At 44.8% G+C, this 27659-nt stretch overlaps 1 protein-coding gene across 2 annotated transcripts in view; it reads left to right on the top strand.

Moving 5' to 3' along the window:
• LOC124289710 (nuclear valosin-containing protein-like) overlaps nt 1-27659 on the top strand; it is a 66758-nt gene that overhangs the window by 20615 nt on the left and 18484 nt on the right. The window contains exons 4-8 of one of the 2 annotated variants that reach the window (XM_046726340.1): nt 3176-3281; nt 11921-11987; nt 12813-13127; nt 13612-13690; nt 13836-13900. In XM_046726340.1, the coding sequence (XP_046582296.1) occupies nt 3176-3281; nt 11921-11987; nt 12813-13127; nt 13612-13690; nt 13836-13900 (632 nt within the window). The remainder of the gene's footprint in view (nt 1-3175; nt 3282-11920; nt 11988-12812; nt 13128-13611; nt 13691-13835; nt 13901-27659) is intronic. The other variant, XM_046726341.1, reaches the window with a different exon arrangement.

Below are 27659 nucleotides of genomic sequence, written 5' to 3'. Positions count from 1 at the left end.
CATGTAGTAGCAATAATGTTTCACGAGCTGATATTTTCCTTGACAAACGTAGGCTTTTATCTTATTATAGTCCGTTTGGCACAAAATCGGACCGATGAATTGCAGTCTAATTAAAAAACTACTAAACATATAGTTCTCTATGAAACACTGAACATAACCAAAACATCAGACCAACTCTGTGATTTTTTTGCAGAATTTATGTCCTAAAAATATAAAAGTTGTTTAACAAACTATCATTAAAACCTTCCAACAGTTCACTTCGTCATGCCAAAGACCCGGGTTCAAATCCCCACATGGGCAAAATGTGTGAAGCCCATTTATGGTGTCCCCCGCCGTGATGTTGCTGGAATATTGCTAAAAGCGGCGTAAAACCAAACTCAGTCAGTCAGTCAGTCAGTCAGTGTTATGAGGGAGGGGGGCAAAGAGAGGAACAGCCAGGTGTACAAGAAAGGATGGAGATGGCACAGCACAGGTTAATGAATCAATGCTTCATTGTAATTCAATGCGCTAAGGACAGGAAATGTATGAATCCTCTGACTTCCAATCCGTCTTTTCGTTGCTCAAACAACATCAGAGGCCATTTTGTTTCTTCGGCAGCTCTTGCTATCAACGATGAAGGATGGGTGGATGTCTTGGACATTACCCGGAATTTCAACTATCAACATTGCTGGAAGCAATCAACACCCTCCTTGTCAAGGACGCAGTAGGAATAATGAATCAGGACATGTTAAGTCCAGGATATTATTCCCTGATATTTCTCGTATCCAAGAAAAACACAGAGAAATTTCGACTAATCTACAATATGAGAAAGTTCAACCTAGATTATCTACTGAAGCCAGACAATTCAAGATTGTACATCTACCTGAGCTCAAACAAGTCATAAAGCCAAACAACTTTCTGGCCAGCATCGATCTGCAAGACGCCTATCTGCACATTCCTATTCACCTGGCCTTGAGGAAATATCTCAGATTCCTATTTCCTCCCCTTTGGAATTTCTTCGGCTCTGTGGCTATTTACTTGTGTAACCAAGCCCATAGTGGCTTATCTCCATTGCAAGGGAATACCCAAATGGGAATACCCTTTTATCTAGACGACGGAATACAGGCTTATCAACAAGCAGATCAACTCAAACTGCAGTTGAACTTCACCATACAACTACTAACCCAGCTGGGTTGGTTAGTCAATCTTATGAGATCGGGACTCAACCCTTCACAGGATCTCAAGTTACACACTGCCTCACAAGACGAGGGTAGTCTACTAGAGCAGCTAAAGCAGTAACTTTAGTACTCAGACGCTCGACTAGAAATCTTCATGATGACAAATGGAAGAGTTCCCAGCAGTTTGCTACTAGCAAAGGATTCTCAGCCATTAAAGCTTCACACCCTCGAGTTGCGGAATATTTATGCCACATGAGAGCTACAAGACACTTAAAAGGATGTACTCTCTCAACTTGTGGCTATTAGCTCAGTTCTCACTATGAACTCATGAGTAAAACTCACCCAGGTTCCCAAACTTGTCGCCTTATTACAGTCATTTAAACGTGAGGATCAACAAAACAAGTTTAAGGCTCCGGCATGGGATCTCAATGTAGTTCTCCAACATCTTACTAGTGAAGACTATGAGCCTCTGACGGAAGCTAATTTTGAGTTGCTAATTCAGAAAACGCTATTCTTACTCGCACTGGCTACAGCTGCTAGAATGTTGGAAATACATGCTCTAGACATAGGCCGAACTAGATTCAACTTCGGACTTATAGCAAAAAAATCAACTACCAGGTCAACCGAACGGAAACTGCATCATTCCGGCATTATCTTCAAAATTAGGACCCAACGACACACACTACTTATCATTATGTCCAGTCAGGGCATTGAAGATCTACTTGAAACGAACTGCTACTAGACAAAGGAATTTTAAACATCTATTCAACCTGTTGTCGACTGCTACATGTATAGAAGTCTGTAGAACTACGATCTGCTTTTGGATAAGAGCAGTCATCTTACAAGCATATAAAGCAGCAGGATTGGATCCACCTAGAGCTACCAATCCACATGAAGTTAGAGCACAAGCATCAATTTTAGCTCTCCATGGCAACCGCTCTCTATCGTCCATCATGGAAGGCTGCTTTTGGAGATCAGAGACTGTCTTCGCCAACCATTATCTCAAAGATATCATCAAGGAAGATGTATCCAGTATTCACCCATTTTGGACCGCTTGTAGTGGCACAATAATTGACAGTCATGACCAAACGATAGGAAGGATTTAAAACTCACCCTTAATCACGTAGACTCGTAGACGTTAGGTTACTGTTCCATAACCACCAACAGAGTGTCTCTGATCCCGTCTTACAAGATAAGTCAGCACATAAGTGATGCAATTCAGTTTCGAAAGTATCCCCTTTCTTAGCATATGTTTTAAGACAACCAGAATCTAGAAATTCTCAGTGTGTCTTTAAAATCCACTAAATTGTAAGATTTACTTGTTTTACTCTGGTATGAGAAGGTGGTTCCCTGCTCAACCAGTCGCAGATTTAGAAGAATGAAGAAGAGTTCCCAGGGGGTATATGATCAGACTAGGAAGCTTGATCGAACAATCACAGGGAAACCCGATAGGTGGCTGACCCACCACCTGTCAGTTGGATTCAAGCAATAAGTATGAGTCAGGATAAGGAAAAATATGTAATTTTTGTGATAAAATTGATATTTTATACTTATCCTGACTCATACGCTGAGGGCCCTCCCAATGGTCTGCTCTCATCAGTATCTAACCTCCCTGTAAGCTGTAATGGGGGCTTATACTATTATTACGGAGAGAGTGACAATATGGCCACGGTCAAATGGGAAGCAGTGGCGGGAAGAGGCACAATAATTGACTATCGGGGTGAGTCAAGGTGTGACTGTTCTTGGGAACATTAGGACAGAGGTTTCCACTCAACCTTCGGAGGGAAAGGGAGATAAGCAATAAGTGTATGTCAGGATAAGTATAAAATATCAATTTTATCATAAAAATTACATATTCTATATCAGTTTATTCCAAAAGATTCCATTTTCAATGGCCCTGTCTGAAGTTTATTCCAGTCTTCAGTAAAATTAATTGGATAAGGACTAGTGCATTCTAGAAGAACATACATGCCATAAAAATGTTTTTGTAGTAAGTATACCAGTATCTGTCATTTCAGCCTATGTTGTGGCTTGTGAGCAGCTTGCAGCAGAAGAGGGGGACACTTTAAATCTAACAGAAGAAAATCATATGAAGAAAATAAAAGATAAAACTGTTTCAGAAAGGTAATTTTTGTTTGTAATTATGAGATGCTTAGGCTTTAAATACATCTTTTCACAAATTATGTGGTGAACAGAGTTTCCCAGGATATATACTTGTTTGAGATACTCTTTGATAATTCCAGGAAGGAATATCACATAATTCACTGACGTATCTTGTTAAGGTAGGTTCAGTGAATGAGTTAGTGATGTGATATTGTATATCGCATTAGCATCATTTTAGCCATATAGCAATGAGAACATTTGAAGATCTGAGCATGTCGTTTTACAACTTTTCATGTCCATTTCTTAAATGACAAAATGCAAAAGCATTTTTCTTTCATTATCAAATGGTGCTTCATCACCCTTCCCCAAATATTTGTTTCTTTACACCATCATATACTTATGATGACCCACACCTGATTCCCTCTGACCCACCAACATAATAGGTAACTGTCCCTTATGCTAGGTTCTCACTGTCATGCGATCTGTTATAACCGCCACAATTGGCCAATCATAGCTGATCGTGGAACTTCTTTGAAATTTCAGTTTGGATACTAGGTGGTGTCGATATGTTCTGATACGATTTATTGTGCTTGGATACTGTCTCGATTGGTTAATTTAAGGTGACACGATCTGTCACGATCCAGTCTCCGGTTCAGATACGATCCCATGCGTTGTGATAGGATTGTCCTGATCGAGTCCACGATTGGGTTGGGATGTGACTAGTGGTGCTCCGATAAATTGAAACAATCGAAGATTGGTCGCAGTGACCAAAAGACCAAGCAATCGATCACATTTTCTCATAATCAAACACAAACGATTTTGGAACTACTGGTGTACTCTTTGAAACACTTGATGATGGAACATATCTTTGAAGTTGTCAGGGCCTGAAAATGTGTTTAATTGTTAAGAATAATCACTTCACTAAGTGAAAAGTCATGACTGAATATTTCTTGAAGACTCTGGGAAGTTTATGTTCATGATCATACATTAGTCATCACTTATAAGTAGCAAGTTGCATCATCTTATACTTAGTTGCAATAACAACCTGAATAGTAAAATCTGAAAAATGACGCTAACCAATTTTTTTTCGATGGTTGATCGTTTGTAATGTCCCCGATTTGGGACGATCTGGTACGTGCAGGTACGCTCCGATACGTTCACCACAAACCGATGCTCTTTGTTGCGATAGGATACGACTGCGGTGGCGATGTCTTTCTCGATCATGATCGAGGGTGATCACGATTTGAGTTACGATTGGACCCCAACGGATATATATACAACCCGACTGACCTTGGACTTCATTGTTTCTTAAACTTCTACAGAGTGAACACTACAACCCACAACCATTGATGATGGCAGGAGTTGATGATGACAACATGGCATTTGCAGTATTACTGAATGCTTACATTATCGCCAGAGAGGAAGAAGAGAGATTACAAGTTTGTCTGGATTGAGCTTGGTGGAAAAGGACACTTGTCAGATGCTAAGATATGTGGTGACTCAGGGCTGTTCAAAGGTATGGAAGAGAAAGTCCCAGGACTCCCCCCACCCTGCCCTCTGACAGCAAGCCCTGATGACCACCAAGACATGCCCTTCTTCATCCTGGGGGAACTCACGAACTACCTCATGAAGCCATACAGCAGAAGAAGGATGTCCAGGAAGGAGAGGATTTTTAACTGCAGACCCTGAAGGGGTAGGAGAGTGGTAAAAAATGCCTTTAAGATCCTGGCCAATAGATTCAGGTTTCTCCTCAGGACTCAAGAGCAAGTCCAACACTGTGAAGGATGTAGTAGAGGCGGCAGTGGCTCTGCACAACCTACTGCAGCTGAGGCATCAAGGCATTGCAGCACAAGGATGAAAATCACAATGTCATCCCAGGGGTATGGAGGGCCTGAGTGGACTGGCTAGGTTGGCCTGTTGCACCTTGCAAATCAGCTAGAGCAGATGCTGAGGATCAGAGGGAACTGCTGAAGACCCATTAATTCTGATTTCCAGTACATATATGGGCACAAGAACTCATAACAGATCATGAGCATCCATGAAAAAAAGAGTCAATGCTTGTATCTACTCGCATTTACTCGTATCAACTCGTATCTGCTTGTGAGTCATTCCTGTCAGGTCTTGAACAATGGGACCTGACAGAGCATAACAGATCATCGGAGATCGAAACAAATCTCAACAGAGCATGGTGTTTGTCTTGTCCAAGATTGATTCTGATCACCACAACTTGGAAGCACAATTATAGATGTGATACCCTGTGCTTTGTTACAATGCAATATAATCTGATGCGATTATCACGATTGACAATTAATCGTAGAAAATTTCCCATCAAGATCTGATAGGATCACCACGATTAGTCCATGATTTCAATATTGGGGACATAGCATAAATATAGAAGGAAATACAGAAAGATAGTAAAAGTAAGCATTTTTTCAATTGTCTCCAAAAACATTGGTGATCTACGAAGCCTACCGGCTGTATTTAACTAGATTAGAGTAATTGGAGCACACTTTTCTCTATTATTCTATCATTGTTTTCTCAGGGTTAATCAGCATTATCCACCATGATCATGATAAACATCCAAAATTTGAAATTATTGATATATACAGTATTGTTATATAGTGGTGTTCCAATTAATTGAAATAATCGAAGATTGGTCGCAGTGACCAAATGACCCAACATTCGATCACATTTTCTCATAATCGATATAAACGATTTTGGAACTACTGTTTTAGTCTTTGCAACACTTGACAATGGAACATTTCTCAAGTTGTCAGGGCCTGAAAACGTGTTTAATTATTTTTCCTTATCCTGACTCCTGATTATTTGCTTTCTCATCCTCTCTTCCGAACGGTCAAGTGGAAACTTGAATCCTGTCAATTCCCTTGAAGCGAACGTACAATCACTCACCCTTTATTACCTCCCCTGGTTTCCCGCCAAAACCTGGCACGTGACCTCCCATGCCTTGGTCCTCATTCTCTCCTCTATCGCCCTAGCGGACAGTTGGGTGGTCACTTCAGGGTCCTTTCGCGGCGTATAACTTAAAAAGTTTTGGAATTATAACACAAATTCTGCCGTGAATGTGTTTATTAATATATTATTCATCATATTATTAACAAAATTTGTACATTTCATGTCAAATTAATTCACGTTTTACTCCGTTTTCAGATGACTGTTTGCTTACATTTTAAAAGTGTAAACAGTGATTCAGCACATCTCTACACTTGAATTACACTCTGGTGTTCTTCTTGTCTGGTTTATAAGTTGAATATGTCTTGATGTTGATTATTCTGTATAATCATATGTGTATATATTGAATTTATGACCTTATATAGTAATTGAATTGTGAAAATGTACTTGTAAGATGTTTTTATATGTGATTGCGAATTTGATTCTAATATTTTACAACCTGTTGGTACAGTTAACCAGACTGCATGAAAAGGTGATACAGTCGTGAAAATTGTGAGTTGCTGTGACTACGGCTTGAGCTGTGCTGATATATGATGTCATCCCAGCCTAAGTCTGCGACGTCACCCGTACGGGAGAAGGTATCTCCACACACTGTAAGTAAAAGGAAGTCCCCTCTGGCAGAGAAGGCATCACAACATAAGAAGAGCAAGACGACTGCTTCAGGGAAGCAGTCATCATCATCCAGGCGCCCATCTAGATCGTCCCAATCTGGTAAATTGGCGAGATTGATGCTACATACGTCTATGCAGCATCTATCAACAGATATTGATGTGCCTGGCACTGAAGCAGATGGTTCCAGCTTCGGGCAGTCCTCCAGTGTTGCAGCCGGAGATTTTCCTTTCAGAGTCGCAGAGATGTTCCAGTCCTGAGATACTGTCAGCACAGATTAGAAGCATGACATCGCCGATGTCATCGTTGCAGTCTACCGAGAGCAGTGATGCAGATAGACTATCGAAAGTTACTCACTTTCACGCAAGCAGTCTAATGAAGCCGTTGCAGAACCAGAGACAGCAAAAGTCAGACGGGACCCGTTTGCGTTTGCGAATGCTAACCCGTCTACGAGGCCGACAGGCGAGACAGTTGCAGTAATCCCGTAGCAGCATCCAGTGGTCAACGCTGAAGACTTTGCTGATACAATCACCCGTAGGGCGATGCAGGCGATGGAGATGAGTCTAGACCGGGGAGAAGAAGCAGACGGCTCTTGAGAGCAGTGTTGCAGTAGACGAGATGATGGCAGACCGGTCATTTACTACGTCTTCAGCAGTCAACGTAGACATCTCACATCAAGGCCTGGAGGATGTAGTACAGCATACTGAAGAAGATGATGCCATCTTCACTGAAGCTGAGGTACTGGCGTGGGTGGCTGATGGTCTCCCGTTATCATCCCCGGCTAGAGACGGTAATCCAGCGGAGACGTACGGTATGAAGGATGATGACTACGAATCAATTACTATCCCGTCAATTAAGCCCATTGCGCAGGTTTCAGACAACCTGATAGCAGCCTTCGAGAATGGAAGACACGGGGCAACATACTCTGCAGTTTAACCCTAAACAATTCCGACATCACAACATGAGTCAGTTCGACAAGGCGCCAGAAGTTGACGAAGATTTATTTCTGGTGACTGACTCGAAGTCTCGCAGTTACAAGGTGAAAGATAAGAGAATGGCGCAACTTGATTCGACAACCCGTAGAGCCTTCTATGGGTAAGTAAGATCTAGAGCCATCAACGAAGCATTGATGTACGCCTTCAAGAATCCTAAGATGGAAGAAAAAAGATGATCAAGTCTACCTTAGTGGTCCAGCACAAAGATCAGGAATTTATCTCAGATCACTTGGCTTCTACATCGGCGGACATCACCCTTTTACTTCGACAAGGGTTGCTGAGATCCAGTACGTGGCCAGGTGTCTACACGAAGCCTTTACTAAGGAAGCCTTGGGCAGTGCCTACCCTGTTTTACGGCGGCATCCGGCAGTTGTCACGTGAAGTATCTCATGACTCCACAGACTTGATGTTGATCAAGTCCGTACAGACGATGAACACCATGGTGCGTCAATCAACTCAGCGTAGGCAACTAAGATCCCGTTTCTCTGGTATTCAGAGAGCCAAAGAGAAGAAGTTTGCAACTTCACATGGCGGCAACATGGGATCTTTTCGTCGTCCCAGTAACGTCAGAAGTTACTCAGGCCGAGGCAGGATCTCCAGCAGTGGCAGAAGATCCCGTTACTGAAGAGAAGGTTCAGAGCGACTGGTCGCTTCCACCCCCAGCTGTTCCGGTACAACCATCATCCGTGGGTGGACGTCTGGGACTATACTGGGAAAATTGGAGAATACTACAGGACGATTACGTCACAGAAGTCTTACGAGAGGGCTACAGCATCCAGTTGCAGTCAACACCACCATTGACAGATCCACCGTGGGTCTTCAAGTACCTGCAACTACAGCGAGACAAGCTCACTGAAGCTATCGAGATGTTGGTGGTAAAAGATGCAGTAGAGGTAGTCGATCAACGCGGACTGACGCCCGGGTATTATTCTCCAATTTTCCTGGTTCCAAAGAAGAACTCCCAAGAGAAGTTCCGTCTAATCTTCAATATGAAGAGCTTCAACAAGCATTACCTGTTGAAACCAGAGAATTTCAAGATGTTACATCTGCCTCAGCTGAGACAGCTTATCTGACCCAATGACTTCATGGCCAGCATAGATCTGCAAAATGCCTATCTGCATATACCAATACATCCAGAATCATGGAAATACCTGAGATTCCTGTTCGAAGGTCGTCATTACCAATGGAAGGTACTGCCGTTTGGAATTTCATCGGCCCCGTGGTTATTTACGCGAATAACCAAACCGATTGTCGTTTATCTCCATCAGAGGGGCATAGGCAGTGCCTTCTACCTAGACAACGGCATCCAGGCACATCAAGATGCAGATCAACTCAAACTACAACTGCAGTTTACGATCAACCTATTTACGATCAACCTATTGACACAGTTGGGCTGGCTGGTGAATCATCAGAAGTCGGAGTTGGAGCCGACCCAAGATGTACAATTCTTAGGCATCAGATTCCTGACGTCAGAAAATCACATTCTGGTGCCAGACGATCGATGGCACAGCATCCAGTCATGCATACCAGACGCTCTCAAAAATCCACTAGACTTGAGAATGTAGCAGCGAATCTTGGGTCTATTGACTTCGGCACAGGCTCTCACCCGCAGAGGAAGATTACAACTTCGTCCGCTACAACGGTTCCTGATAGCACATCTAGACGATGTCCAGAAGTTTGCCATCCCACAACATCTAAAGCAAGCCTTGCTTTGGTGGACAATAAAATCGAATGTTTGCGGTGGAACCTATTTGAGAGAGCCAAATTACAACAGACATCTCTACGTGGATGCGTCCCTCCAAGGTTGGGGGGCACATCTCAACGACGAAGTTATGGCAGGGCAGTGGTGACAAACAGAGAAGGGTCTGCACATCAATCAGCTGGAACTGAAAGCAGCAATAGAAGCAGTACTACATTGGGTGGCGCAATTAAAGAATCAGGTACTGATGATACACACAGACAACTCCACGGTGGACTTTTACATAAATCTGCAAGGGTCCACAAGATCAGCACTGCTGCTTCAACTGACGTTCCAGCTATTCGACATCGCAGTCAAAATCAACCTGAAGATGAGGGCTTGCCACATCCCAGGGGCAAAGAACATCTTAGCAGACGCTCTATCCAGACCACTACGTCCATCTCCCACAGAGTGGAAGTTGCATCCGGTGGTGTTCCAGTGGATAACAGCCCAACTAGGCTGTCCTCACATAGACCTGTTTGTGACCGGCTTCAACAATCTGGTGACAACATTTGTCTCGCCAGTGCCAGACCTGCTGGCATGGGCTGTCGACGCCTTAGCCATATCATGGGAAGGGATGATGGCTTACGCCCTCCCTCCATCGATCCTGTTACCACAAGTACCTCGCAAGATCAACCGGACGAGGGTCCTACAACTGACTTTGGTAACGCCTTACTGGCCAGCAAGACTATGGTTCCCAGACCTCATAGATCTTCACGGCAAACCTGTACTACGACTCCCAGACTGGCCGAATCTACTCGTCCATCCTCACACCAAGCAGCGACACGGCAACCCAAAAGCATTCCAGCTACACGTATTGAACATATCACATACTGCTTGAAGGGTCGAGGATACTCCACTAGAGCAGCCAAGGCAGTAACCTTAGCTCTACGTAGATCTACACGTAATCTGTATGATGACAAGTGGAGAAGTTTTGAACAGTATGCTGCTCAACATAAGTTTATGGCCAGAAGAGCGACTAATCCACAAGTAGCAGATTACTTGTGTCATTTGAGGTCCATTAGACATCTGAAGGGTTCCACATTGTCTACTTATCTTGCAGCAATCAGTTCGGTCATCACCATGAAGACAGGGGTGAAGTTGACCAAAGTGCCTGAACTTATGGCCCTGCTGAGATCATTCAAGTTAGAAGATCAACAACAGAAATTCAGGGCACCAGCTTGGGACCTCAATATGGTACTTCAGCACCTCATAAGTGAGGTATATAAGCCACTGACAGAGACGACATTTGAGTTATTAACTCAAAAGAACGATATTCCTCCTCGCCTTGGCTACTGCAGCTCGGATGTCTGAGATACACGCCCTTGACTTCAGCCGTACGAGATTCGACACGAGAAGAAGGGAAGCAGTCCATCTAGGCCTTAGATGGGACTTTATACCCAAGAATCAGCTTCCGGGACAACCAGATGGTCAGTTTTACGTTCCAGCATTATCAACTATCTTGGGTCCACACGACACTCAAGATCTATCTCTATGTCTGGTCAGAGCACTGAAAATCTACTTGCAGAAATTGGCTACGAGAAGGGGGAAGTTTCAGCGTCTATTTATCCCGCTATCACCCGCTACGACGGTAGAAGTCTCCCGTACTACGGTCACCTTTTGGATCAGAGCGGTGATCTTAAGGGTCTACAAAGCAGCAGGGTTAGAACCTCCAAGAGCATCTAACCCTCATGAAGTAAGAGCATTGGCCTCGACACTCACCCTACGTGGAAACTGCTCAATGTCATCTATAATGGAAGGCTGCTTTTGGAAGTCAGACACTGTCTTCGCTAACCACTACCTGAGAGACATCTCCACGGAGAGAGTGAGGACCAAGGCATGGGAGGTCACGTGCCAGGTTTTGGCGGGAAACCAGGGGAGGTAATAAAGGGTGAGTGATTGTACGTTCGCTTCAAGGGAATTGACAGGATTCAAGTTTCCACTTGACCGTTCGGAAGGGAGGATGAGAAAGCAAATAATCAGGAGTCAGGATAAGTATAAAATATTAATTTTATCATAAAAATTACATCTTAGAAAACTGACTTCACTAAGTGAAAAGTCATGACTGAATATTTCTCTAAGACTCCAGGAAGTTTATGTTCATGACATATTAGTCATCACTTTAAAGTAGCAAGTTGAATCATGTTGTACGTATCAGCAATAACAACCTGGATAGGAAAATCTGAAAAATGACTCTAAACAATTTTTTGATGATTGTTCGTTGGTAATGAAGCAATCATCAATTGTGAAATTTCAACCAATTCCCAACACTATTGTTATATCATAAAGAATATATCAAATAAATATCCTTTTAAACTATTCTTTGTTTTGAATTTTTATTGTTTCAGTTCAGATGACTCTGATTCAGACAGAGACAGTTTCTCATCAGATAATCCAGACTATATAAAATTTGAGGTATGCAGGTCTTTTCCACAATCATTGAAGTAAGAAGCAGTATTGCAGCTGACTTTGCCTTGGAAATTAGTTGGATCAGATGCTATTCCATATTCCCACTAATTTAATTGTGGTGGAAATTCTGTGACATAATAGATCCCTCCTCCTCCTCCTCCTCCTCCTCCTCCTCCTCCTCCTACTACTACTACTCCTACTACTCCTACTACTACTACTACTACTACTCCCTCCTCCTCCTCCTCCTCCTACTACTACTACTACTACTACTACTACTACTACTACTACTACTACTACTACTTGATTTATGCAGCAAAGTTTCCTTTGTGTGGTGCTCATTTAAGGCTGTCAGTTGTTTTTACTTGATTCTAAAATCTTTATTGTCACTGCCATTCACCGCCATTCACTGTTTGCCTGCTAGCAGAAAGAGAGTAATCATTACAATTTTAGCATTTTGTTTAGTTCAGAGACGCAGAGATTTCAAAATGTTGATGTTTTTTTTGTTTTCCTTACCCTCTATAATTCTCACTTATATGGGCTCTTGACAAAGGGTGGGGTGTTTTGAGAGATACATCAGTAATGAACATACTTTCTTAGTTATCAATTTGATGAAACTATAATAATAATACTATATATTAGTAGGGGAGCTTATAATGATTATTTAATGACTGGTGACGAGGAAGGTCAAGGAGCACCTAATACTGAACAAATGGTGTATAAAATTTTCAAGCAGAAGAGACCCTCGAATCCCTTACTTTCCTTCCTCAGTGCCATTATCATGATTATCATCCCTATCATTGCGAACCATAATCACAACTATTGTAATTCTAGGACTCCAATGCAATGAATTCCCTGATGTCTGATTTCTACAAAAGTTCACCAATACACACAAAGCCTGGTGAAAAGTCTCAAGTAAATAAGGAAAGTAGTCCGCTGCCTGTTGACATGAAAGGTGGGAAAAATACACAAAGAGCATCACCCAAGGTTGGAGGCTGGTATATTGACAGAGGGACACCTAAAACTACAAACAATGATGTTGATGTTATTGGTGGCATCGCTGACAATGGCAGTGAACGTACCGAAGACCGAGATGTCAGCATCACTGAGACAAGCAAGTCGTTGTTGCAGACACCAATGTCAGGGAAGGTAGGGTGTTGTTAACTCGTGAAATAGCTGGTCATGTTCTTTGAAGGGACCCAGCATCTTGTCAGACACCAAGCTACTTACGTAATATGTGTGGAGTATTCCTGCAGAAAGTATGGCAACTTGTAAAGTCACAAAAGATATTATCAGATAGGGCTGGCTAAAAAGATCGATAATCAGGAATGTTGTTGATGGGAATCATTATTAATGATCATCAGTTTGAAAATTATGTGAATAATTGTGATGAAATAATATTAAAATTTACTCAAGGAAAATACACAAAGTTAGGTCTTTATTCATGGACTGATCCTAAAAATATGTGGATGCATGTATGATAAAGAAATTGTTGATGGCGCTAGTGTGTATCTAATTGTGAAACATTCTTATTGTTCATCTCGATTGGTGATGTGGAGAGTGATACACAGCATCATTGGTTGTCATGGTTCCCTACAGACATGGGATAATATCATTCTAATGTCTATTTCAGCCGCAGAAAGATGATATTATGAAGAGTGGGAAGAAGAAAGTAAGAAAGCTAGGTGATAAACGAGAAGAAAAGAAAAAAGGTGAACACTAAACTGAAGCAGTCACCTGTTTGTTGTCATGTAATGTAGATGATGTATGATATGCATCCCTTTGGGCTGTTTACTGACATTAATTGATGCACCATGCTATGTCTATTCAAAGCAGCATTAAACTGAACTGTTTCAGGACCTGCAGTGCAGACGTCGAGTGTTACGTTCCATGATGTGGGAGGGAATGATGCTACACTGCAGGTAGGGCTTCTCTTGCTTTAGATCTGTACACTTTTTGTGCTCAAATTTATCAGCTTTATTTAGTGATGTCATCTAGACAGTTTCATGTTTAAACAGGTGGTTGTTATGAACACACATTACGATTTAGAAAGTGGTCAAATGTAACATGTTATATATAGGATTACACTTTCTCAGTGAAGTACAGATTCTAGTACTTTTGTTGGGTTGAGTCCCATGTAGGATTCGAACCCACACCCTCAGAGTCAGCACTTAATCGCCAACAAACAAAGTCAGACCGACTGGAAGTCGCGGTGGCTGAGTGGGTAGCCGGCTGACTTTGTGTGCTGGGGATTAGGTGCCTGACTCTGAGGGTATGGGTTTGAATCCTGCATGGGACTCAACCCGACAAAAGTACTAGAATCTGTACTGAGAAAGTGTAAATATAACATGTTTCAGGTGGTTCTTGTAAACAGTTTTCATTTTTTTTCAAAGCGAAAATAAGTTACATATTACATAGCAGTGACTGTCTTGAACCGTGGAACAGGACATTTATAACTGTGAATAAACACTACATCTTGGAGGATATATTGTTCGAGGTCTATACACACCGCATATCTCTGATATTTTTGTTGGTCCGATTAAGGATTGCTCCAAATTGAGGCCTTGAGTATTTCTTACTCACTCACTGTATAAAGGAATCAGCCGGAAACAATGGAATTTTTGATTACAATATGCCAAATATAGCGTATGTTAATGGAGTTTTTTTAGTAGTAGGGGGAATGGGGGTACTGGACCAAGTCCAACAAAAGCCTCTGCAAAGCCTTATTTCCCAAATAAGGCTTTTGTCAGGCCCTTAGATCTCGCCCAATTACCCCTACTATAAAAAAGTTTGAGACGCCAGCGGGATACGAACCCCACATGTATACCTCACAACCGCACCACTTAACCGACTGAGCTACCGGGGACTTTGCTGAAGTGTGTCGGTTTAACGGGTCTATCCTGGGATTGCATCATCCAAAGCTGGGCTGTGTCTATAATAGCTCCACGTGCCCGCTATGACACTATTGTGCCGCTATGTCGCGTTGACCTCGATGAAACAGTTTATTCTTCTTCATAGAGATCGTCCTTGGGGTACATATTATGCATTTTCCATGCTGAAAATGTCCTGTGACAGTTGTATCAATATTTTTTGAATAAAAAGATTGTACAATAAATAAACTTTTTTATTTATTATACGGCCCCCACCTCGTGGAGTTACCTCCCGTTACGCATGCTCACCAACTGGGTAAGCACCTAGGCCCGTATCATCATTCCTTCTGCTGAATAAATCAGTGAACAGAATTGCGGGGAGGCGGGAGGCCCTACCCCAAGGACGACTCTCTTCGAAGAATTGAAAACCTCTTCAGGTTTGGTTAATTCTCCTTCATAGAGATCGTCCTTGGGGTACATATTATGCATTTTCCACGCTGAAAATGTCCTGTGACAGTTGTATCAATGTTTTTCGAATAAAAAGATTGTACAATAAATAAACTTTTTTATTTATTATACGGCCCCCACCTCGTGGAGTTACCTCCCGTTACGCATGCGCACCAACTGGGTAAGCACCTAGGCCCGTATCATCATTCCTTCTGCTGTCACTCACATGTGAAGACGTGTTCGATGTGCAGAGCAGCGCTGTTTTCTCCTAAAGAAATTGAAAGAGATATGTCTGAGACACCACCTGTATGTATGGTCTTTATTTTATGTCCTTGCAAGGAACTGTAAAGCTTCGCGGTCGGTTGTTTCATAATTGTGACTTTGTTTTAATTATTTTACGCTAACTTTCCGTGGTTTACGCACATGTTGCTCTGCCATGGCGGGAAGTTTAGCATGCCACATGGTTGTAATATTGCGTATTGAACCAAGTATTTCTTCCCGTGGTAGCCTTCACGTATTTTTCAATGTTTTCTACGTGTATATTAGCTGCTGGTCCGCTGTTAGCTACATGCTTGCGTGTTTGCTTTCAGGCGTTTTCCTCCTGTACGGTCTTTGTTTACATTTCGCACCATGTGCGATTTACTATGCTAACCTTTGGAGGTCGTCTTTGAGCACAAATCCTCCCTGTCAGTTCCCCTCCCATAATGCCTCTCGCGGACGCGAAAACTGGGACATACGACAGGGAGTGTCATGGCGTCTGTTACATTATTTCAATTAACGATAGCTATTTGTGTGTGCTTGGACAGAATTCCCTCCTCCCTGGCCTCCGGTCTTTGGGAGTCTGTGTTTATGCATAATATGTACCCCAAGGACGATCTCTATGAAGAAGAATTAACCAAACCTGAAGAGGTTTTCAATTCTTCGAAGAGAGTCGCCCTTGGGAATAAACCTCCTCCCGCAATTCTGTTCACTGATTTATTCAGCAGAAGGAATGATGATACGGGCCTAGGTGCTTACCCAGTTGGTGCGCATGCTCAACGGGAGGAAACTCCACGAGGTGGGGGCCGTATAATAAATAAAAAAGTATATTTATTGTACAATCTTTTTATTAAAAAACATTGATACAACTGTCACAGGACATTTTCAGCGTGGAAAATGCATAATATGTACCCCAAGGACGACTCTCTTCGAAGAATTGAAAACCTCTTCAGGTTTGGTTAAATGTGAATCGCCTATGATCTCTTTGGTGTTTGTAATAAAGGCTTGCTGGGCTTTTCGTACTCCCTGTTCTATGTACTTTTTTTTCTCATCTTCACTGATAGCAGACTTACGAGACTTTGAACGAATCTCTTGTTTCATTTTGTTATATTTTGTGAGTTCAGAGAGAATTGAACGAAACTCCTCCTCTGAGATCTTGTTGTCAGTGAGTGCCGTGGAAATACGCTCACTTACCGTGTTCAGCTTGGCTTCGGCCAGAACCCTGATCTCGTTGGGTTTCAATGCCTTACGATGCAGTCTGCGTGATGCAAACTTAAGCGCCAACCCTAACACCCCTGCCACCCCAGCTGTTATTTCAACTCCTAACACTACTGGTGTAGCCACGATGGTAGTTAACAACCCAACACCTGCCGCCCCTAGCCCCATGCTGGTTGTCATAAGGGCAGTATCAGCCCCGTCTACGATGTTGAAAGCTCTATGGTACTTTTTACATAGTGCTTTCCGCGTGTCGCGGTCTTGTTCTAGTTGGCGTTTTACATCACTTAACTGTCTCAAGCGGAAACCTTCAGACAGGTTCCAGGGTCTTCGCTACTTCCTCTACGACTGGGTACAGACCCATTCTGTGTGGCTATAATATATCTTATTAGATATTTTTTAATTGGGCTTCAGTTAATAGTCGATCAACGTACTTGAGGCTTATAAGACTTAGATTCTTGTATGTGGAGATATGGGAAGGGTCAATAGGTAAACTCTGAAATATATCAACACTATGGCAGTCTATTAAGGGGGGTAGTAATCTCAGTGGATGGTCCAATCGTATAACGATACGGCAACGTGTGTAGGTGTCTTCAGGGATACCCCAATTTATTTTCACCCCAGGTAAAAGTTCCAGGTATGATGAACCATCAAGCTCACCCTTATAAGCGACTTCTATGATGAGTGTGGAGCCTGGGGCCATAGTCCTAAACCCTGCCATGGCATCGGGTCTGTTGGTTATTAACCCTGACCGCCCGGGTGAAACTAACATGTTGCCCGAGTAAAATGGTATTTTAGAAACTATCATTTCGTGAGTTGGAAGGAAAGACGTGAGGATGAAGCCATTGTTATTAATTTCGGAGACATAGCCATCTTTGTCTAATGAGATATAAGGTGCGGTGAGGGTTATGTTGATCAACCATTCGGGTTCTTTATAGTCTGCTAGGGGCACCCGCCTATACACGTTGCCTTTCAAGTGTAGGACATATGAGCCACCTTCCCCACCAAGCTGATCGAATCCCTCTAGGTCCCTGAGTGTGATTTTTGGTAGATGATCGTCCATTGCCGCCCGCCTATACACGTTGTCTTTCAAGTGTAGGACATATGAGCCACCTTCCTCCCCAGGCTGATCGAATCCCTCCGTGTCCCCTAGGTCGTTAAGCGTAGCGTTGGGACGATGACTGGTCATTGCTATAATACTATTACGATATAGTTTCCAACTGGTTTTCTGATAATAGTTCAGGGGTTAACTTCACCCCCATGAAGTGTATGTTGTCGGGTAGGAAGATTTTGGTTAGTGATATCGTGTTTTCCACGATCACGGTGACACCCTGCAGACTGGTTTTGGAGTCGACACCCACCCGCACGTAAACTGTTCAAACATGATACTGGTGTCGTTTCGCCCACCCGAGTTTGATCCCCTTCACGATCTCTACATCACCCCTTGATGGTTCCCCTAGGTAGACTTTGATGATCAGTGTTGAGTTCACCGGTAGACTCTCCAGGATGGTGACCACGCCTTCGAATTCAGACACCAACTGCAATGTCACGTTTTGCATTCCCGGTTTACTCGATAGCATGTGGGCTGCCATACTGGCGACTGGGCTGATGATTACGCTACGTCTCTGAGTCGGGACGTAAGCCACTAGCAGGGTTCCGTTGTTCACGACTTTGTTTAGGTGGTTGTCTTTGTTATCCGTGAACACGTAGGGGGAGCCGAGCCTAATATTGAGAAACCAGTCGTCTTTATCGGGTAACAACACCCACTTGTCATCTTCAGTGAAGACGAGTGTATATGGCTTGTTTCGGGCGACGGTAGTGCTCTCAACATCGTCTAAGTCAAACAGTTTGCCCCCGAACGATGGGTATATGATCCATATATCATCACCGGTGTTGACTAGGGTGTACTTAGTGTTGACGACCGCTCTTGAGGTATCTACTATATCACCTAGGGCTCCACCGGGGGGGACTTCAACGCGTTTGTAAATGTTGTTTTTCAGTTGCAAGGCGTACAATTTACCATCTACTCCGGGAGCGTCGAATCTGCATGTGTCCCCGAGGTCGGATTGATGCATTTTTTCAACCCGTGTCCTTGTGCGCTGGTCATTTTATGTGAAGCGTTATGCTGAGGTATCCTATATTCACGGGATTATGATTTATATCTAACACCAATATTATCAGCTCTGGTATGTTGCCCTGAGTCAACCTCTTATACTGCCGCGGTGAAAACGACTCGGTTCTGCCGTCGTTGTATTTCTCCGTTTTCACCGGCACTGCTCTCAGTATAGTGGAAGGGTGACCCTCTTGAATGTTGTACGTTGTGCTCACCTGACCGAGATGAATGTACAGCTCACGGTACGGTACTAGGTCGGGTAACTTCATGCCTGTGACGGTTGTTGTTGGTTTTATCTCGTCAGGCGACATACCGAGTGTCCTCGCCAATGGCCGGCCCACCCTCAAGGAGTTTCTTCCGTTGTTGATTAACACCACTGTACCGTTTGAGACGTTCATCTTGAGTTCGGCTCCCAGGGGCTTGAAGACCTCGTCGCTTAGCGAGCACACGCTGTAGTAGCCGTCAGTTATCTGACTGCGAGCTCCACTGACGAACAGCTTATTGTTGCTGGCGTGATGTTAGTCCATTGCGGTAGTGCGACTTCGAGTTGACCCGACGTTATTATCGATCGCGTGCGTCAGCTGAACGGCCTCGCCGCTCGTTATTCCTGGAAGTGTTATGTACATGTTAGAGTATATATGCTTATTATATAATAGTTTTAAAATGTACTCCCAAGGAGTGTCTTACTCCCCTGGAGTGTTTTACCCTAAACTGGACGTAGATTTCTCACCCATGAAGATCGCGGTCGCTGATGGGATGTATTTCAACGCCCAGCTTTTAGAGGTGTTCAGCCTGTATAAATTTTCGGTGACTAACGCTAAGATAGTTCATGCTTGGTTCAACAACCCGATGCAGTTCTGGCAGAATCAACTCAACTTCGCTGTGTGGTGCGCTACAACGGGGTGTGGTTTGACATTGACCGACACTCGGCGTGGACCGCTGGGTCAGTCTGTGTTCACGTTCCACGTGTACTACCAGGTCAGGCGTATCCTCAAAGAGATCAGCGCCCCCGCTCCCACAGGACAACGCTTGGAACGCAGTAACAAGTACGATAGACGGGCTTACGAACGTATTTGCAACGAATTCGAACTAAACCCCGAAGACGGATTGGCGTTTGCCGGGACCGAACCACGGGTTGGGTATCCCCATCGTTCACAACATGCGCCTCGTGGATGCCAGCGAGAAGTTGAAAGAATGGGGATACAAGTCGTATCATCACCTCACAACCAACGAGTGGGATGACCGTTACATGGCTTCAACAACAGCAAGGATTACCGAGTCTGGAGGTTCAAGCAGGGGGAAGCGGATGACTGGAAAAAGTTTATGTTGGGCACGTCAAAAGGGTTCACTCGTGCCGGGGTAATCAGGTTGAATGACTCGATTCGAACGTACGTGTGGGCGCTGTTGGGTGCGCAGACGCAAACGCGTTCCAACATCCTCGGTAAGGGGACTGCTTACGACGCTCAGAAACAGTTCGTTGTTAACGTTGAGGATGCTATCAATTCTCCAGTTGATCTCCCGAGTGCTATCAAACGCTACCAAAACGTGTTTGAATACGCAAGGTCGAAAGTCGACTACGTCTTCGACGTGGGACTGTACATGGCTCCGAGTGATATGCAACTGAGAGTAAAAAAAGTGGTGGGCTACAACAACGAAATAGTTATAGCCACGGCGGGCCAAAAGTTGGGCGTCAACCCCGATGTTAACACCCCCCACGTCCCACCACCCACGACCGGTGAAACGAGTATAGTGGCGCCACCCCCGGAACCTAGGGTTCAGCACACACACCCTGTGGGGTCACCCCCACACGTTCAGCAGCACATCGACCGTAAAACAGCCCTGGTGGTTGGTGGGGTAGCTTTGGGACTTATTTGGTTAAAAATTCCTTAGCCGCTACGTACACCAGACCCGCCATGGCGACGATGGCTGCCCACAGGTTTTGACTGAGCCACGTGGCAGTTTTAGCCAGAGCGCTCAGCAACCACGAGACGATGCTACGCAGGATGCCGGGTAGGGCTTCGGCGGCCTTACCAGCCAGTTTAGCCAGGGCCTCCCCAAGGGATTTCAGGCGTTTTTTTATCCAGTCTTTAGTGCCACTTGGTGTGCCACTGCCGCCGGCAGGCGTGGGGGTACCCCCTGCCAATGACACGACCAGGGTTGATATGATGAAGCCCAATGCAGTCAGAATGCTGGCGATGGTTCATCGCGGATAAAGTCGACCCCATGGCGACTGCCGAGTGTTGATAAGGCAAGCGGTTCTCTCGTGCGCTTATTCATGAAATCGATCTCGGGCTGACCCCTCAGTCACAGGCGCTTAGCCATTGCCATCAACAAAAACTTGGAATAGTCTCCGAGTGTTGATAAGGCACGGCTCTACGTAATTTTATCCCCTTTTAAACCATCATGCCAAAACCGTTGAATAGTCACAAGCCCCGACCTGCTTCACAAGTTCGTTGCCTTTTGTTGCCTTGAATGAGGCTTCATTCTCGATTGAGGCTTCATTCTCGAATGTGGTGTCATCCTCGAATGCCTGGGCACTATCATCCCACATATCATCCATAGGTATGTTTTCAGCCATTATTTAGTATTAAAACTTATATATTTCATTTATATAACAATGTATGGTAGAAAACTAGATCCTTTCAGAAGATCAAGAGAGCCTCTAGGCGTCAGAGCCGTACGTCAGTCAGTGACCATCACCAACAATCCCAGCAAGATAGACCAGAACCAAACGCTGCTGATTAGATTCCCAACCTTGGCGAGAATGACCTCATTGTACCAGGCACGGTTCGACTGGCGTTCAACCTCACGTTGACCTCCGACAACGACAAACGCGAGCTAGTGCGGAACGTAGGTCGAGCCATCATCAAGAAAACCACCATCAAGATCAGTGGTAACGAGGTGCTGAGCATCGACGACAGCGACTTGTTTCACTGCTACGGGGACCTCTGGAAAAGCAAGGGAGAATGCGTCAATGACGTGTATCAAGGTATCAGCAAATCGACCCGGTTGCACATGGGGTATGGCTTCACGGCAGACCAGTTAGACAAGATCTCGGACGGTGAAAAGGCCATCGCCCAAGCGTACGGGAACCGGTTCTGCGTTCCGCTCGACTTCGAGTTGCTCACGGGACACGCGCCATTTTACCAGGCCGCGCTGGGTGATAGGCTTGAATACGAGCTCACGTTTAACGACTACAGCAAAGTAGTGCGTACGCCGAACGGTGATGAGGCCAGTTACACTATCGACAACATCTCTCTGGAGTTTGACATGGTCACTAGCCCGGAGCTGGCCAGGCAGGTTCGAAACCAGTACTCGGGGAAGGTGGCCATCCTGTACGACCGCATACTGAGGCATAGATCAGTCGTACGAGATAAGAGCGACACTGTGTGGAATATCAACCTGAACTTGCCGGCGCGATCGATGAAAGGTATCCTGGTCGTCCCCGTGGAGGATTACGAGCCCTTCCGGAGGGACAGCGAGAAGTTTTTTAACCCTGAGATTGAAAAGGTGGAAGTGACCATCAAGGGCGTGCCCAACCAGCTGTTCAGCCATGGTATGAGGGCATACCAGCAGTGGGATGAGATAAAAAAGCTACCGGCCATCAAACAACACCCATACATAACCAAAGACCTGGACCTATCCTCCGTGCATATCGGTGAATACTTGACCAACAAGTACGCGCTGTGGTTGGACATGCGATCCACGGATGACGATAAACTGCACGGTAGCGGTCGCCGCATAGACAACGGCAGCGAGGGGATAACAATCCAGATCAACAAGAAGGCTCCACCCGCGGGCAAGTTGAAATTATATCTGTACGTTATTATGGACGCGCAACTTAATATAGACAATGGGAGATTCGTGCAAGCCATCTACTGATGGCGGCAAGCCATCTAATGGGTGCAGGCCACTGCCTGCTGATTTGCCCCGCGACCCACACCTGCGCCATAGTGTGTGGGCAGACTGGTTGTGGGAAGACCGTTTTCGTGTTGGATATGTTGGAGGGGGTACTACAGGGATGTGTTCGACAACATCGTTATCATGTGCCCTACTCTGAGCATGAATAGAACGTACACGGAAAGACCTTGGGTGATGACGGACCCGGACGTACACAGAGTCGACCCGGGAACACGTCTGCAGGACTGGTTGAAAGCTTACCATATGAAATTTAAAGGGGAGTCGACGCTGTTCATACTGGACGAACGCAGCGCTAATCGCGAGATAACAAAAAAGAGAGACATGCTATCGTACCTGGCCTTCTCCGGCCGACACGCAAATCACAGCTTCTGGGTGCTAACGCAGAAGTTCAACTCGGTGTTGAAAGACCTCAGGGAGCAGACGCGATGGATGGCCTTATTTCACTGCAAGGACAGGGATTCGTTCGAGGAATGTTTGAGAGAGAACGATGTGATGAGCAAACATGATAGGGAATATGTGAAGAAACAGCTCGCTGAAACTAAACATGCTAAGCTAGTGCTCAAGACCGACCAACTAGTAGCCTATAGGGTGTTTTAGCTTAGCAAAGCTAAGCAATGCTAAGTAAAAGCTAAGCAAAGCTTGGCAATGCTAAGTAAAGCTAAGGAAATGCTAAGTAAAACTTAGCTTTAGCATTAGTAGCTATGGTATTTGAAGTGTTCGTCGTGTGCAACTTAACCTTTATTTCACTGTGTTTTGCCTGCATCGGGTATTATATTGTTAAAACTAAAACTTACTTATCACATTATAAGATGGAGTGTGATGAACTGCTCGAACAACTGTTGGTGCCAGTGGGCGATGATAAGAGTGATGATAAGCGAGAGAAACTGGTGGCGTTGGCTGTTGGTGGCAAAGCCAAACATTACTTTGGGGAGTACACTCCCGATAAAATTCACAAAATGTCAGCCGAATAAATCGATAAGCTGTACGTGAGATCACGAGGCTAGACTCGGTGCCGAGATGACATTGACTATAGGATCGGCTATGACCCAGATATACACTGGTATTGCGTCATACTTCCTTCCCATCCCCCCGGAGCGCCGACTTTACCTGTGGGAAGACCTTGAGAAAGACCCTTTTATTGAACACGCCTTGAGCTGCGAGCTGCGAGCTGCGAGCTCTACCACAAATATGGTATGTTGTTAGCCCCGGTGACAGCGGCGATTATCACGGTAAAGCATTGCCAATTTAAGGAGGGGAAAAATAATAATAATAGTATACAGGATGGATGCTGCACAGGAGGAGACACCACACCTGGGGGAAACCCCCAGGGGGGAGACCCCACCTCATTCAGAGGAGACCCCACAACTGGAGGTGAACCCTCCCGAGGTGACCCCTACAGTCACCAGGCAGAAGAATCCTAAGAGAGTAGCTGCCGGTAAAAAAGGTGGTGTAACCAACATAAAATTATCACGGTGACTCACCCGTCTCGACTCTTGTTGGTTGTAGGCGTAACTGCTGCCGTGGCTATCTCATGGTTATATACACGGCACAGGGATCCCCCGGAGAAACCCCCGCAATTAGAGGTCAACCCACTTATCATGCAATAAAATATATATTTTTATATCATATACATAATGTCTGAGGGGAAAACGTTCGTCAACGACGCATACCACGCCACCGTGGTCGCTAGTCTAGCCGTAGGGTATGCTCGGTTGACCAAAATGGTGCTTAAACAACCGACTATCAAGCTAGATTTCAACCTGCAGGATATGGGTATGCTCATAATGAACCTTGGTATGGCGATGGCTACAAAAGACATCCTAGTAAAACAAGGGATACTACCTGAAAATATTATGAAGTAAATATAGGATGGCTACGATTGCCATGATGGTCGGTGGGGCGGTAGTAAATGCCCTAGCATTTTCCAGGAGTAATTTCCTCTTCTCGAAACTACGAGAGTCACACGCGGCTGAGATACAGGCAGAGAGGAAGCGACATGACCTTGCTATTGAAAAATTACAGGCGGCACAATCCGAGTACACTAAAAAACGTCTCCAGAGGATCGATTACATTAACGAACAACTCAGGCGTGAGAGCCATGCCGTTAAAACATTCCACGATGTCGACGACGCAGCGAGAGAATACTACCTACTAACAGGTAAACAGCTGGAACCACTCAATTAACCCACACTCGCTCAGTACTACACGCCATCCAAGGGGCAAATGGACCGTGAACTGGTCTTCATCGCGCTGGGTATAGCAGCGACTGCGTTGGTTGCAAAACAATTAGAGTAAGTACTGGTATAAGTATGCTAAAGATGAGACCTGCTCCGTACATATGCAAATACATACTTATGGGGAAGAAAGAAGCCTGTGGTAGGAGATGCAGGACTGAGGGGTACTGTTGTTTCCACATGGGAAGCCCTAACTACACGTGTTCTGTGTGTGGTATAGGGGTTAAAGGGCACTACTGCCTATGTAAAGCTCACGGGGCGAACGTAGTCAGACATCACCTCATCTACGAGAATAAAAAGGCCTACATAAAGGAACGTAGGCGCCTTCTTAGGATAGACCCCCAATTAGAGACTGTGCACACCTAAGGATAACTATGTTTGAGGAAATTGAGATCGAATCTCTGGTCAAAAACATACTCAAAGATGAACTGAACTTATGGGGACGCTTCAGATTTCAGGTCATATTGGAAGTGGCATGGATTAAGGAGGGTGTTAAGTATACTCGCCCCTTCACATGTGGGCGGGACATCACGACTCAATACCAAATAAATTGTTTTACAAGTATACAGGAATACCTGTACAACTTCAAGGAATACTATATCCAACAGTGTAAGTACTGGATTGAAACAGCCCATCTAAGTATAGAGGTGATTTTATGAGCGCCTCACTATATTTTTTACCTTTACGGCGGTCCAATTAGAGATTGATATTCTTAGGTGTGTATGCAACTATGACTACTATTCGTGAGCTCAAGCAGATCGCGAGACAGAGAGGGGTGATTGGTTACTCTAGAATGAGGAAGCCAGCCTTGCTGAGATTACTTAACATACAAGCCCCTCCTACGGTAAAACAATTAAAAGTCCAAGCAAAACAGCTTGGGCTCACGGGTTATTCCAACCTGGGGAGAGCCGGGTTAGTCGCATTGTTATCATTTGCCCCCGTAGCGCTGAACGGTAACCGTCAGCTCCCCACTGTAAAACAATTAAAAGCTGAGGTACGCAATTTGGGTTTAGGTGGTTATTCCCGTATGAGGAAACCACAGCTTTTAGAACTATTACGGCAGAATAGAGCTATTGACCTACAGTTCATTCGCACTGAGCGCGCTGTAGGTAACTATTTGAGAGGCTGGTGCATGCATGTTGATAGGAACATAGACATCACAGATATCAAGCCTCTGATAGCTGATAAAGTCAACCAGGAACTAAACGATTTGGGAAGTATAAAATTTCAAATCACAGTGAAAATGTCACTCGATAAACAGGCAGGGGCTGGGGTCACTGAGTATGTTCAGCCTTACTTCCGAGGTAGGCAAGAAGTCGTCACGCATACAGAGACCATAGACGCATCAATCGATACCAGTTTTCAGCAGATACGAGAATACCTAGAACGCTACACACACTTGGGGTCCGGGTGGGCTGTAGATAAAATCGATAATGTCTATCTAGACATAGCTAACTACGTGCCGTTTAGAGGTGGGTCATACCTAGACTTGTCCCCCTACTATAGGAAAAAACATGCCATGGTCAACGTCAAGAATAGAGGAGACGATTGCCTGAGGGTAGCTACCAGGTCAGCCTTTTTTCCAGCTGACACTCATTCGGACAGGCTTTCTAGCTATCCCCAAGACGATGGGCTCAACTGGGATGGTATAGATGAACCAACCCCCATATCCCAGATCACTAAAGTAGAAAAACAGAATAATCTAGCTTATAACGTCTTTGGGCACGAAGGCAACACAACAATAGTACACAGGGTCAGCCCAGTGTTGGGGGAGGAGGGTCGCCAAGTTATCAATATATTCATGATCCAACGAGGTGACAAGTACCACTACGCGTGGATAAAACACTTTAGCAGGCTGTTGTATGACCAATCGGCACACAGAGAAAAGAGCCACTTCTGCAAACGGTGCCTACACGGCTTCACACGAGCTGATTTATTAGAAACCCACCGGGAGGATTGCCAAGGTGTGGGGCAGATGGCCATACGAGTCGACATGCCTAAGGAAGGTGACAATCTCCTAAAATTCGGCAACCACAAGAACCAAATGTCTGTGCCATATACGCCGACTTTGAAGCCTTGGTCAAACCTGTTGAGGCTGCCGCCGGCGGGGCTGTTGGGGGTATCCCCATAGGTGAGAGCTTCACACAGAAAATACAGGAGCATGAGGCTTGTGGGTTTGGATACATTGTCGTCCGTTGTGATGGGAAAACGAAAGCTCCCGTAGTGTATAGGGGTCCCGACGCGGCTGAAAACTTTCTAAAGTGTTTGCAGGAGGAAGACAAAATTATTAGGAATGCACTGTATACAGTCGCTCCCATGCGTATGACCAAAGCCGACCGGCTAGCTCACGCCTGTAGCACTAATTGTCACGTGTGTGACTCACCACTTAACGGTGATTCGGTGAGAGATCACTGCCACATAACCGGTAAGTATAGAGGCGCTGCTCACAGCGCGTGTAACCTCAAGCTTAGAATCACCCCTAAGACAATAAACATCCCCGTGGTCTTTCACAACTTGAGAGGGTACGACTCTCACTTAATCATGCAGGCCATCGCGAAAATCGACGGCACCCTGACGTGCATCCCCAACAACATGGAGAGATACATCTCCTTCAGCTTAAACG

This window comes from Haliotis rubra, unplaced genomic scaffold (assembly GCF_003918875.1).
Source record: "Haliotis rubra isolate DU_JTF1 unplaced genomic scaffold, ASM391887v1 Scf447, whole genome shotgun sequence".
NCBI lineage: Eukaryota > Metazoa > Mollusca > Gastropoda > Lepetellida > Haliotidae > Haliotis > Haliotis rubra.
The sequence above is the reverse complement of the archived record's forward strand: the minus strand, read 5'-3'. Positions and strand labels throughout refer to the sequence as shown.